A 13783-nucleotide genomic window follows, 5' to 3' on the forward strand; every position below is an offset into this window, starting at 1 on the left:
AATTGTGCGTGCAGTTTAAAGCTAAGACAGTTTCACAAACAGTTGTTTCGACTTTCTTGTTTGTTTTTTCATTCTGTCAAAACCCTCTTTCCAATTTCCTTTTGATATTCGGATTCAAAACTAGAAATCTGTGAATAAATACAGATGGCCAGAATTCCGAATGATTTTTCACATACCTTGTCTATTAAGTCTCGCTCGTTCAGGCGTGTATCTCCCATCATTTATGGTACCTCCGTCTGCATAATTATGATGATAGTTTACTGGAGTCGCCGCCTGGTTTGCAGATTTATTTGCGTCTACACACTCATTCTCACGCTTATTGAAATACTTCTGCAGCCACGCCGGTACAATACTTTTCACCGTTTCTGTCACTCTGCTAATTATTCCCTGCTTGAAAGAAAAAACACTTGTTTAATTACAGAAACACAGTCAATGGCATATGCTGGGATACAACTTTCCACGGACCTTGAAGACAGATATTATATAGCAAATACTCAGAAGACGACGACAAGGTTGATCCTTAGCATAGGATCACTATACTTCTGGTACACCTAAAATTCAGCTAAGATTGATTTACGACTACTTATCAGTTTCTGCACTTCCAAGTGACCTTGTCAAAGTTCAAAATTTTGAAACTTCTGCCAAAATTCACCAGCAGGTTGTCAATTCGCAAGGGCATCAGGAAACTCTGTGCCTAAATACCTCCTGACCTACAGACTTGTTCCAGGACTCTTCCTCTTCGCACTCTCACGTGAAAACCAACTAAACCTGCCTACAGCCACACGACGGGCTGCTCGCCTCCCTGGTGCGAGCAAACACGAAAGCTAACTCAGCAACCCCAACGCAATGAGAAGTGGCAGGAGGTGATGAAGTTGAGCAAAAATCTGTTCATCAGTTGCTAACGCACGTATCGCGGGGTCTGGCTGGGTCTGCACCAACAGCCCTGCTCGCCTGCTTCTCTGGTGTCAGGCAACAGGATTGTGTAGTCTAAACTATTATTTGGGTGTCGAAAACTGATAATGTAGTTTGAACATGCAGAAGTTACAGTCTAATCATTCTGAAACAAGAACTGTGCTGTATTCAACTCTTAAAAAAATTAGCGTAGAAGCCAAAATAAAAACCTGAATCATTTAGGTTTTCCATACATGATAACGCAAACTACGGAAAATAAGACAACCAGACAGCCCTGAATCTGGGGTTAAGAGAGAGGCATGGGAAGAGGAAGAAAGGAAGACAGAAAACACAAAGCCTTTCTCCAGAAAGCCATCTTAATTCACAATTTGACATTTTTCCTAATGATCTGTAATTTCATCGTGTACTTGCACGAAGACAGAATAAATATCCAAGGACAGTTAAAACCACGCAAGACACCACCAAATAAACACATCCATCACGGTTAATACATTAAAACACACACAAGTACAAAGTGCTCTGGATGTTGCTATTCTTCTCCAAAAATCCTAAGCCTCAGCTTCCCTACAAAAACCATTAAACGCACGTAATGCCATAGCTGACACACAGTCCGACACGCGGTACCAGCGGAGGCAGCCCCTTCCTCCTCCCCAGCCCCTCATTTCCACGTTCCCCTTTTATTGGGGCCAATATTCCTCTCCGATGAATGGAAGCGTATCAGGAACTCATATGGGTTCAAGTTTGCAAAAACAGACATTAGGATAGGCCTGTAGGATTTTGTTGCTGTGGAAATCCTCCCCGTACAGAAAGTGGCCCGAGACTCAAGACGGAAGAAGTCACAGGCACTCAGAAGAGCAAACACCCGGTCACCTATAATAACCTAAGTGAATAACTACAGAGCCTAGCTAGACGAATAATTAACCAAGATGACATTTTACCATCCAAACCTAAAGCCAGACTGCTTTGACCCTTTCTTGCATATGGCAGCCTGGCTGCTGCTCCCCGCATCAGTGGCATTTGAGGAAAGAACTGAACCCCAAATAATTTCTCCAGCCCTTTCAGGAGCCAGAAGTGGGAAGTACTGACAGCCTGCTCCATCCAACCCGTGCATGGTGTAAAACAAGAAGCTTTGTCAATGACAAAGCAAGGAAAAGTAAAATATGCTGAAACATACCTCCAATTTCCTACTGCATAGCAAAAATGTTGATTAAAGGACTGCACAAGAACGAGGCAGGCGCTGTGAATGAGCCAGCGCCTGCCATCTAACATCGATATTGCTAAAAAAAGAAACAAACGCTCCCCCCAGAAGTAAAACACACCCTGCAGACGTGCCCATTCACAAAAAGATTCAAGAAATTGAGAACTTCCCAGTGGTGTCTCCTACCTGCCCGTCACAGCTGCAAACCAAGAAATAAAGCACCACATCCCAGGTTCCCTACTGCCATCATTAATCCCTCTAGGGTTTAACACCCAACAGGCTGCTGCACAAACCCCCTGCTTTCAGAGGAGGGAGCTGCTCTGGGGGCTCCCCATTGCCACAGGACAGGCAGTTTCACCCCAGCCGCATGTAGCAGCGCTTCAGCTGGTGACTGTGCTCCCGTCCTTCAGCAGACTCAGCATTAGCCCACTGATTTCAGCAGTCTGAGAGCTGCCGTCAGTCTCAACAGTTGCCTGCTCGTCTGAAACGCACTCGCACGCTATTCTCATCCTAAAATAGCAGCAGGAAAGGAGAACAACACAGCACATGAAAAAATAACCACTGAAAAGGCCCGATAGCTTACTAATAGGTATTTACAGCAGCTCCTCAAATGCTGCGCATCCCAAGAGCCCGCAGCCCTGCTAGATACCTCTCTGTCAATGTATACACACACCAAGCAACAGTAGCCACAGCTACAGTTACCAGAGGCAAGCTGCCTTCAGATGCATCCCTAAACAAAAGATACAGAGGGGGAAATACCAGTAAACAAACAGGTGTCGTAGTTTACTACTTCGAAACACCATTTCTTTAAATGGTTTATATAAAGAGAAAAAATAATGTTACAGTTTAACTTCCGAACTTAAAAGCGGGCTATTTCTTGGCAAAAAATACTTAAGGAATAGGACAGTTTTCCCAGCTTGCCAGGGGTCTCTCACACAGCAATGGGGGCAAAAGTATTGGCAGGAATACTTGGAAACGATGCCTTACTGGAAAACATCTATTTTTGTAACAGAGTTGATGTCAGTATGAGAGACTTAAGTAAATCCCACTATTTGACAAAGGATGGACTAAAACAATTATCCAGAAAGGCAACACACTAACACAAATTCTTCAGAGATGCAAAAAGCACAACCCGATAAAAGAGCTAATTCATTAGATGCACTCCTCTATAAGCATCAACTTTTTACCTCCAGCTGAACTCAGATTATTGTATTTTAATTTTCTCTTCCAATTTCAGAAGTCTCAGTTCTTAAAACATACAAATCAGTAAATCCTCAAAAAGAAAGCCTGCACCTGAGGGTGAAGTTCAGCGAGCGGCCGCGGATCGGAGGAAGCACTTCCCATCACCAAAAAGGGCTTCCAGGCTCTCTCCATCCCCCACGGTTACCTTGTGCCAGCTCTGGCGCACAGCAGGCTGCCCTCCCTGCTGGCTGCATTCGTTAAGCTGGCAAAACGCACGTGTTTCCCTGCTGGACTAATGAATTCAGCTGGCGTGGTGCAACGCAAACGGCCCAGGAGGGAGAGCAAGATCAAGCAGCCAGCACAGGAGAAGGAAGAAACGAGACCTCTCCCTCCTTTTGATTGAGTGTGCGCACACCATGCGGATTGTATCAAACCGACCCAGACAAACATTCACCTGTGGGCTGTGATGTATTTTGGGGGCAGCCCCGGGTCCAGCTCACCGGGTCCAGCTCACCGTGTGCTTACACAGGCGCTGGTGCCAACGCAGGGACAGGAGTGGAAACCCGACGTGATCCCCTCTCTTGTGCAGCAGCGCGGGCTCAGGCTGCCTGCAGACTAACCAAGCTCTTGCTGTCTAGGGAGTGGTTTCGGTTTGGATGCAGGACAGCAGAGTTTTTCAGTTAGAAGAAAAAGACAATAAAACTTACGACTTAATATGAACAGTATGTTACAGGAATGTCATTAATTACGTGACAGTGGAAAAACCAACTACTTTATTTAAAGTAACTGGACTAGTTCAAATTTATTTCTAAAAATCGTGAAGAAGGGATTATGCTTCCCCATGCCAAAGTGAGCCTCATTTTCCTTACTGTAGCTAGCTTGAGAAGGAACCTCCCAGGGAAATTCTGGTGCTGCTTTACATTTCAGCGCTGCTTGATGATTTCTCCCATGAAGACACAGCCCACTGTTACCATTTCCACCCGAGTGCAAAAGGCCAGTAGATGCTCTGACAGGTAAATCAGTGTCTAACTCGCTAGGTTAAATCCTTGTGGCGCTGAACGGCCTTATCTCAAGTTTGGTCCACACCTTCAGCTGACAACATTTCAAAAGAGGGTGCAAAGTACAAGACACCTTCCTTCTTGGTAAAAAGCACTACTTTAGGCTGTCGCTAATCCTCAGCAGAGATCAGTGGTGGTGCTGTAGATCTCTGAGTGCACGTTTTGTGCTACACTTTGAGATAGACACCTATCAGCACCAAAACCAAACATTTAAGACCCAGGAGACAAATTTCACTTACAACTTCACAAGCAGTCTTAGGTGAGTTTGTTCTTAAACCCAAGAAGGGACGCATAAGTACGGTTAATATTCTTTACTGAAAGACTGCTTCACAGATGCAGCGTGTCTGCAGCTAAGTTTCAAAGCCAGTCTATAGAACTGCACTAACAAAACACAGTTCAGATTTGTTTTTCCCTTACCACACAGTCTAAACCAATTATTTTTACTCAACTAGCACAACAACAACTAAAACAATACCTGGTATGAGGATAACAGACTCTGGCATAACCCAATAGACAAGAAGTTTAAAGTTTTCAGAATTAAAATGATCAAGAAACACACTTCCCATAGCACCAGATGGTCTTTACAGGGCCATTAGCAGTTACCAGATTTAGCAAGATGTATGGTAACATACATTTATATATTTAGGATTTAAATAGACAATGTTATGCCTAAACTGCCTATCTTATTTATAGGTATTCTCCGTTAAGTAAAACACAATTCATTGCAGTAGTTCACCACCAACAAACATATTTGCCAAAAGAAACAGCAAACTCCCTATTCCCCCCATTTATTCTAAGTAAATCTGTGCATACAAAGGCACACCACATGCTACAGATCCGCTACCTCCAACAACATACTTGACTCCCAGCAATGAATTAAACAATATTTTCAGTGCCACTTTGCCTAAAAGCACTCGCAAGCTACAGCTCGCAGTCGGGAGGACACGTTATGCAGGTAAAACACAAGCAGGGGCAGGCCAAGTCCCACAACAGCTTCTAAAAGATGGTTAAATGCCACTCGAGGGCAGCTCACTGCTTGATGCTCATCGTCCCCGTGCCCAAGCCTTTCTAGTGTAGAAGAGACGTTACAGGTAACCTGAAACACATCTCACAAATTGAAGTACTTCCTGACACAAAATGTAAGTCCTGGCACTTCGCAGTAGCACTCCAAAGTAAATCACCATTTTGTAACAAGAGAAATGGAATTATATTTTTTAAGTAACCGTGGTGTATATAAAAGATGTCAGAGTACTCTTACGCTCCTTCTGAACGACCTTTCCTATCCATGCTGATCTACAAACAGAGCTGACAACAGGTTATGCGGGTTTGCAAAACGCTATTATGTCAAGCCTGTCGTACATTCAGTACTTTTTCTCATAAACTATCTCAAACATGCAAGCTAAAACCAAGTAACCAAAGAGTCACCTTCAGGTATTTTCTACGCTTGCATTAGATTTCAGCAAAACTAAAACTTTCCTACTTTTAAAGCATCATACACAGACGTTGCCTAGCGTGTAAGTTATACCACACAATTTAACCGAATCAGCAGACCCTGCAATTAACTAGGGCACGAGACTTTTTTAAATCGTGTTACAATTGCCCCTGCTGCATGCACTCCCTAACAAGATTTAAGAGAAGCTAAAATGCTGAGTCTCAGACACAGCTGCGTTAGCTGCAGCAGCAGCTAGGGTTACATTTGTTGACATTCACAGCTAACCTTCTGAAGCTGCAAAGGTGATGCAGGCTCACCTCAGCTGCAGGGCCGTAACCTCCAGTCACCGGAGGCAGCAACATCCTTCCGGCCACGTGCTTTCACCACAGCTCAGCTGACAGAACCAAGAGCAACTCACAAACATAAGCCATGTCCCTAAATACTTTTCTCTTATGGGTAACCAAATTGCTGTTGCACTGAGATTTTTTTTTAGTGACCCCAGGTTACGACATCTGCATATCTGTATATAATCCACAGCTTTGTAAGGTAAGTTTAATAACAAATACTAAACAATTGCAGTGTTAGAATTATCATGCATCTGGCACAGTTGAACAGCTTGCATCTTTGGCTGGTCTTGGAGATCACCAGACCTGCACCTCTAACAGAGGAAGGAGCCCTGAGACCCAATTGCTTCAGGAAAAGTTTGATTCAAAACACAGCTATAGCTTAAAAGCAAAGTCAGCGAGCTTTCAGGACACACTCGCACAACTCCTTCCAACAGCAGAGCTGTGGAGACAATAATAAACAACCTTGGCAAGGAGAATCAAAATTTTCTGCTGGCACAGGTATTTGCAAAGCCAGCACATGTGTTAAAACCATAGCTGTAGGACCTTAGTGCATGCTGCTCGTACATTAGCATGCACTTTTTTTGCAGCAAAGGTAAAGCTTATTATGAATTTATGCTTACTTTAAAAAAAACAGCTGGTGAATCGCAACCAAGCCAAACACACACAATGACACTGTATGTAAATGCAAAGTGCAGTTGTAAGTTACAGAATCTCAAAGGAAACTGCCCCCCAGAACGTCAGTGTTACTGCCCTAACAAAACCACTTTAGTGCTGTGCTAATTCCTAGACAGTGAGCCGAATAAATATTTAAAATCTCTGCTTGTCAAAAGAAGGGGAATGTATTTGTAACCTCGCCCACAACAACAAAGAAAAGCAAATATAGTTGAGAGGCTCTTTTAATTAATAAGTATTTTTGTAAAGCAATCTAGAATACCACAATGACAAATACTGTATCAGCAAGTTGCAAAACGACTTATGCTTCAGGCAAAGTCAAACAAGCCAGTTCATACTCACCTTGGCTCAATTTTAAGATGACCCAACCGACTTGGCTTGAAAGGGTTCAGACAGTACTCACCCAGTCCCTAACAGAGCTGAAGGAGTACCAGCCTTCCTCCAGACGTGGTGACAAACAGCTGTGAAGAACGCTAGCTTCAAGTGGCTAGCAAAATTAGTATCTCTTTGGCTTATAGAAGTGTATTTAAATCCTACCTTCACTAAAAAGGTAGATAAGACCTGGAGGGCCTAGGCATAAGGAGAAAGCAGGTGAAGGCTTTTAAGAAGCACTGTAAAAAAAATACAGAATGTGGTAGCACAAAGGGAAAATACCTGGGCACAAGGGAACTGTACAAGGGAAAATAATAAACACGCCCAAATGTAGGGCCGTTGTTCATGAAACTGAATAGCTGAATTACTTAATAGATAAAAAGTAATAAAATTTTTGCCTAATTGATAAAAAAAAATCTTAATTAGAAAAATATTACAGACACTAATTCTTGAGCTTCAGACACGTATTTTATGTTACAAAAAGCACAGAGGAGTTTTTGTTATGTTCTCTTAGCAGCATGTACCACGAGAGGTACATTGGGGAACATCTCCCGGCTTCTATCATGACTGTATAAATATGACTACCCAACGTTTCCTAGTTGCACAATAGCTACACAATAAATATTGGATTGACTAAACAGAACATCAAAAAGATGGCAAAAAACGTAGGATTTTTGCAGTTCAACAAGAGTAAAATGGAAAATTGTACCACATTAACAAAAGAGATGACTTGTTAAAAAGTGGTCTGGAAATAGCAAGCTCAGAGAAAAGTCTCTTAGCTGTGATCTCGAGGGCAACCTTGCCATTTACAAAAACTAAAAAACTTTTTTTCGGCAAGCAAAAAGAGATGTTGCACTCTATCCTCGCAGTCTTCTGAATCAGCAGCTCAGCTCCTCCACAGCAGGGGAGCAAGAACCAGCGCTAATTACCGGCTGGAGGAATAAATAACACAGAGGAAGTGATGTGCCGCCAGCAGATGAAGGCAACGTGCGGTGTCCCAGCTTACACAGACATTTATTTCATCTGCTTTAAAATCTTCTGTCCTGAGACAACGCTCACTGCTATTGTTTTTCCCCAACACTTCACAGCCCCCAAGGCTGTCATGACAGCAACAAAAATATTAATAAAACGGTATAGCAGTCACATTCTGCAGTTTGTGGTACCGCTGACAGGACTCCTAGCCTAAATGAGAGAAAACCGTCAGTATCCCAGTTTAGAAAGTTCTTCCCCACCAGGATACATTTTTTGCTTTGGGTGGCAGTAAAAAGCCGAGCTGTATCTTTCAACATCTGTTCCGCCGATACAATTTGATATTGCTGGGACGGAGACAAAACCTCTGAAGTCAGTTACCAGCCCGTTCATTTAAAAGAATCTTTACATACATTTTAAGCAATTCTTAACATCTACAAATACTTAGCTCAAAGTGCTAACTTATTCCTACACCAGAAGGAGCAGGGAGATGCATATAAATATTAACACAATCACCTCAGCAGATTTCAAGATGTAATTCTGTCAATAAGAATTAAACCCATAAAGTCATACTTGCATAGCTAGCTCCCTATGGATGTTGTTTAATAGATTTAAGATTTTTATAAATTAGTATTTCCCTGCTTCAGGTTAACATGAACTAATTTACATTACTCAATAGGATATTCTAGGAACTCTTCAGCATGAGTTTCAAGATTTCCTCCCAAAATAAACCCGGCAGCTTGCAAGACTCCTTCTGCCCACTGCCTGCAGTCACTGCACGCCAAGAAAATCCCAGGCATAAATCAAACAATCATTTAAAACTGGCCCACCTTCAAGACAGAAGCAGGTGATAATGTAATGATTTAGGCATTGCTGCATTTAGTTTAAATTCCTGATCCTGCAACTGCTCTGCCTGGGCAGAATCTTACATGACATCTCACATGACTCTGTAAAACTCGCCCATCAGACAGAGGTGCTATCTGATCGGGACATTAAATGAGTGGCTTTATGGTAACATCCAAAGCATAAGACCAATTAGAAGTATGTAGCAACTTATGCTGGTTTCTTCAAGGAAAATGTTTGGATTGTTTTCTTTTATACCAGCGTAGCACATCTACGTTACGAGTGTGCACTGGCATATGCACGTGTAAGAAAAATAAAAAAGCCAGCAGAAATTTCAATCTACAAATCTGACAGCCAATATGAAAAAGCTCTGATGTGAAGCTTAACATGAACATACAGGACAGTTAAAGAAACATTTCAGGTAGAACTAATTATTGATTTCTCATGCCTGAATCTGCCTGCACGAGTTTAAAAGTCCAAGAGAGTCAAGCTTCTCTGACATTTTCATTTGAATGATTAATTATCAAATAAAAAAAATAACCCCCAAAGTTATGCTAGCCTCTTCTCCTCCTGTAGGGAAGCTGGTTAATAAGTTAACAATGCGAACAGTCATCCCAATCATGCATCCACGCGAGTAACGCCTACCTAAATGACTGGGGCAACCCAGCACTTAGGAGCACTTCTGGCCACATCCTGCAGTTGAAAGCCCGGCGTTGGACACAGCAGCTCCCTCGCCCTCACGTGCTCGGCTCTCAGGGCACAGATGCAATTTTAACCCAGGTGCCCAGGCTCCTTACACGATACAGAAGCAGGATGGATATTTCAGCATGAAATGGCTGAGGAAATGGGTAGCACGCCAAGCCCAGCATTATCTCAAGTCAATGCAATCAGCACGGGGCTGTCAGCACAGAGCCATTAAGAAAGCTGTCCAGAGGAAGGACTCCTAAATTCTACTCCCAGACTGCCTAATCCAGAAATGCAGAAAGCTTTTTGTTTCTGAGGATTCCCAGCCCAGAAACCTTTGGGGTGGGTGAGCCTACACTATCTTTACCTAGCAGCGCTGTTACTTGTTGTCAGTTTAATAATATAGCTGCTGATGGTGCCCTTTTTATAAGGCAGGATGGTAGCCCTAAAGGGAAAATGCCACGGTTTAGTTCCTTCACTGGTGGGGCAATCTGTATCCATATCTCCATCTCCTAGGACAGTACACAAGCTGCAAGTCACGAGTGCTCTCTTCCAGACAGCATCTGTTCACCTCTCCTATTTCATCCGGTTTAAAAAAAGGCACTAGATTTAAAAACAAACAAACAAAAACATAATGAAGCGGGGCTCTAAAGTTTAGTCATCAGGCATACGGGCAGAAAAGGGCAGGAAATGATAGGCTTTGGATGCTTGCTGTAAGGAACATCTAACATTAAACGAGCACGAAGTTCTGAAACCAAAGGCCAGAACCTGCACGTCTCCATTCTTGGAGGGCAACGTTTTCTTATCCATCCTCTTTCTGGCTCAGTGAATCATGCGTTCTTTTTCTGGATAGTAACACGGCCTCAACCAGGAGAACTGAAGATAACACACAGCTTGACGACTGGGATATTTGCCTGGGAAGTGGAAGATGTAGGTTGATCGCTCCAGGCAAAAAAGGAAGCTGAAGTAGGGTCTACCACATTCTGAACAAGCGCTTTAACTAATAGTTTTTAAAAAGCAGCAGCACCTCCTCTTGCAAGAGCCTCCTAAAGCTGTTGCTGTATTTTGTAGGAGACTGACTCTGCAGCTCACATCGGGTACGATCAGAGAATTCCCACCTGACCAAAACCCCAGGACCTACGGTTAAATAATATTCAGCAAGCTGACAATCATGAGCTAGGCATCCTGCTAATCATCCCTCCTGCAGGTAGGGGAAAAAAAAAAAGTAAATTAGATATCCCAGGAACTTCAAAGCTGTTAACTATACTGTCTAGTGCCCAGGCACCTTCAGAGCTTAGTGATAAGAGACGGAGGGTTTGGTGGGCTGTAATTTTGATCACAAGCACACAAAACAGATCTATTTCAGTATTTCTACAAACTGACTTATTGACAAAAGTTGTAGGGGGAAGGATGGGAAAAACAGCAGGGTAGGGATCAGAATCAGAGGTATAACCTCATGTTAAAATCGCATCGATCGCTTTCGTGTCTCCCCAACTGTGTCACAGAGAGACAATTAACATTAAAGCACAAAGACTTCTGCAGTGTGGGCATTACATTGAAAACAAACTGAAATTAATTGACAAATGCTCTAAGCAAGCTATTTACCCAAAGTTCATCCTGTTATGTTACGGGCATTTGCACGATTCATATGGCTACAAAGTTATCAGCTATAATAAATGCACACGTACAACATCGATCAGTTTGCCTATTTATCAAATCATTACAGTTTTTCCCCGATAAGTTGCTGTTAATTTGATCTGCGTTGGATGTGCAGCATCCGTTCTCTGTGCAGAATCCCCCAGATATCCCCAAGCACATGTTTGCTCTGGCACACAGTTTCAATAAACCTACTGGAAAACACCCAGAGATAACAGACAATAGCAAAGTTGGAAAACCATCTCCGCTGATTATTAATTCACGTGTAAGGTTTATCAGTTATCTATGCAGTGTCGGCACACGCGAGATACGACACTTTCAACGTTAATGTGTTGTTGAAGCCCGAGGTTTCAATGTTTGCTCTGTAAGCGTGGGGAATGTTTTATTGCCCTTCCAGGCCAGCTTTAGATGGACTAGACTGATTGTCAATATATGGTGTAAGGGACTTGGCATTTCTGCGAGTGATAAAAACCTAACTGAGCAGCTATCCATGCATAGTGCTCCCTCGGTTTTGCATATGATACTCAGTTACGTTGCTGATTTAATAGCGGAGAGGTTTTGGCTGAACGAACACGTGCAGAGGGCGTCTGCAGAGCACCTCTCTGGGCGCCTGACATTTCTTAGCAATGAGCTGCTGGGAGGGATCTCAGCGTGTCCCCCCTCCAGCATGGGGATTTTCACACTCTGAATTTACAGACCGCATTCACCGTCAACCTACTGTACCCTACCACACGAAGGAGAAGTAAAGCCTGGCAGGTAATGTGCAGAGAATTTACAAGGGGGCGAGGAAGGGTGCAGAGAGCGGGGAAAGCCCTGGAGGTCCTGAGGGCAGTGGGCTGGGGGTGAAAGGGAGGGTGAGGAGGGGGGTAAAAGGCTGGGTAAAGGGGTAAGGGGGATAGTGAGGGGCTGAGGGGGTAACTAGGGGGGGCAACTAGGCGGGCAACTAGGCAGTTGACTAGGCAGTTGAGGGGGTAACAAGGGGGGCAACTAAGCAGTTACCTAGGCAGTTGAGGGGGATAACTAGGGGGGTAACTAAGTGTCTGAGGGGGTAACTAGGGGCAGTAACTAAGTGCTTGAGGGGGTAACTAGGGGGGTACAGGGGGGGGCTAGAGAGTGATTAAGGGAATAAAGGGGGAAAGTAAGGCGCTGAAGGGGTAACTAAGGGGGTAAGGAGGTGGCTAGGGGGTGATTAAGGGGATCAGTAAGGGGCCAAGGGGATAACTAAGGGGGTTAGTAAGGGGTTGAGGGGGTAACTAGGCAGTTGAAGGAGTAATTAAGGGGATAAGGAGGTGGGTAGGGGGTGATTAAGGGAATAAAGAGGAAGTTGAGGGGGTCAGTAAGGGGCTGAAGGGGTAACTAAGGGCGGTTAATAAGGGGTTGAGGGGGTAACTAAGGGGGTAATTGGGCAGTTGAAGAAGTAATTAAGGGGGTAAAGAGGTGGATGCAGGGCGATTAAAGGGATAAAGGGGCGGGTGAGGGGGTCAGCAAGGGGCTGAGGGGTAATCACAGGGGTAACCGAGGCGCTACGGGGCAGGGCCCGCTGCGTGGGGGCCGCTCCTCACCTGCCTACACCTGGGGTAGGGGGCCCTCGCGGCGCCCCAATGGTGGCGCCGACCCTTCATCTTGCCGCCAGCCGCAGCGACTCCTCCTTCTCCTCCTCCTCCTCCTTCTCCAAGCGCTCCGGATCCGGCCTCGGCGCTGCCGCCCGGCGGCACAGCCGCCCGGCCGCCGCCGCCCGCGCCGCAACTGCCGCACCCGCCGCCGGCCGAGCCCTCCGCGGCCGTTGCGCCGCCGGCCGTTGGGCCGCCCGAGGCCATGCCGCCGCGCGCCGCGCTCCGCTCTGTGCCGTCACACGCCCCCCGCCACGCGCCGCGCCGCGCGGCCTGCCCTGCCCCTCCCCCTACCCCCCCTTACGCGCGCGCGCCCCCTCCCCTCACGGGAGCGCGCGCTCCCCCCTCCTTCCTCCCCCTCCCCCTCCTCCTCCTCTCTCCCTCTCCCGCTCCTCGCCCCGCCGCCCCCCTCCTCCTCCTCCTCCTCCCGTTCCCGTCCCGGTCCCGTTCCCGGTCCCGGTCCCGTCCCTCGCCCTCCCCGCTCCGCCGCTCGCCTCACGCGGCCAATTGGGGCAGGCGATGGCGGCTCGCGTCAGCGCGGCGCGCGCCGCGCGTCACCCGCCCGCGACGGCCCCGGCCCCGGCCCCGGCCTCGCGAGAGGGGAGGGGGGGGGGGGAGGAGGCGGGGCCGCGCGGGAAAGCGCGGAGTGAGGGGACGGGGGGGGAGGGGAGGGGAGCGGGGCTGCCTCAGGGATGGCGGCCTCGGGGAGCGGCCGCCATAATAAAAGCCGGCCCGGACAGCACAAGAACGGGGCTAAAAGACAGCCACGGAGCCTCCCCGCCCCGTGGTGCCGAACGCTGGGGTGCAGCAGCACCGCGCCGGGTGTGGGACAGCGCCACAACCCCACA

General features: G+C 46.1%; 1 protein-coding gene across 7 annotated transcripts in view; it reads right to left on the reverse strand.

Annotated features, from left to right (window-relative positions):
* Positions 1 to 13109, reverse strand: part of NUP153 (nucleoporin 153) — a 41422-nt gene extending 28313 nt beyond the window's left edge. For 6 of the 7 annotated variants that reach the window (XM_084282844.1, XM_084282843.1, XM_084282842.1 and 3 more), the window contains exons 1-2: positions 12888 to 13109; positions 177 to 390 (exon numbers count right to left, since the gene is read on the reverse strand). In XM_084282844.1, coding sequence (XP_084138970.1) covers positions 177 to 390; positions 12888 to 12947 — 274 coding nt within the window. In that variant the 5' untranslated portion in view covers positions 12948 to 13109. The remainder of the gene's footprint in view (positions 1 to 176; positions 391 to 12887) is intronic. The other variant, XM_084282840.1, reaches the window with a different exon arrangement.
* Between the last annotated feature and the right edge of the window lie 674 nt (positions 13110 to 13783).

This window comes from Netta rufina (genome assembly GCF_964035555.1).
Source record: "Netta rufina genome assembly, chromosome: 2".
Lineage (NCBI taxonomy): Eukaryota > Metazoa > Chordata > Aves > Anseriformes > Anatidae > Netta > Netta rufina.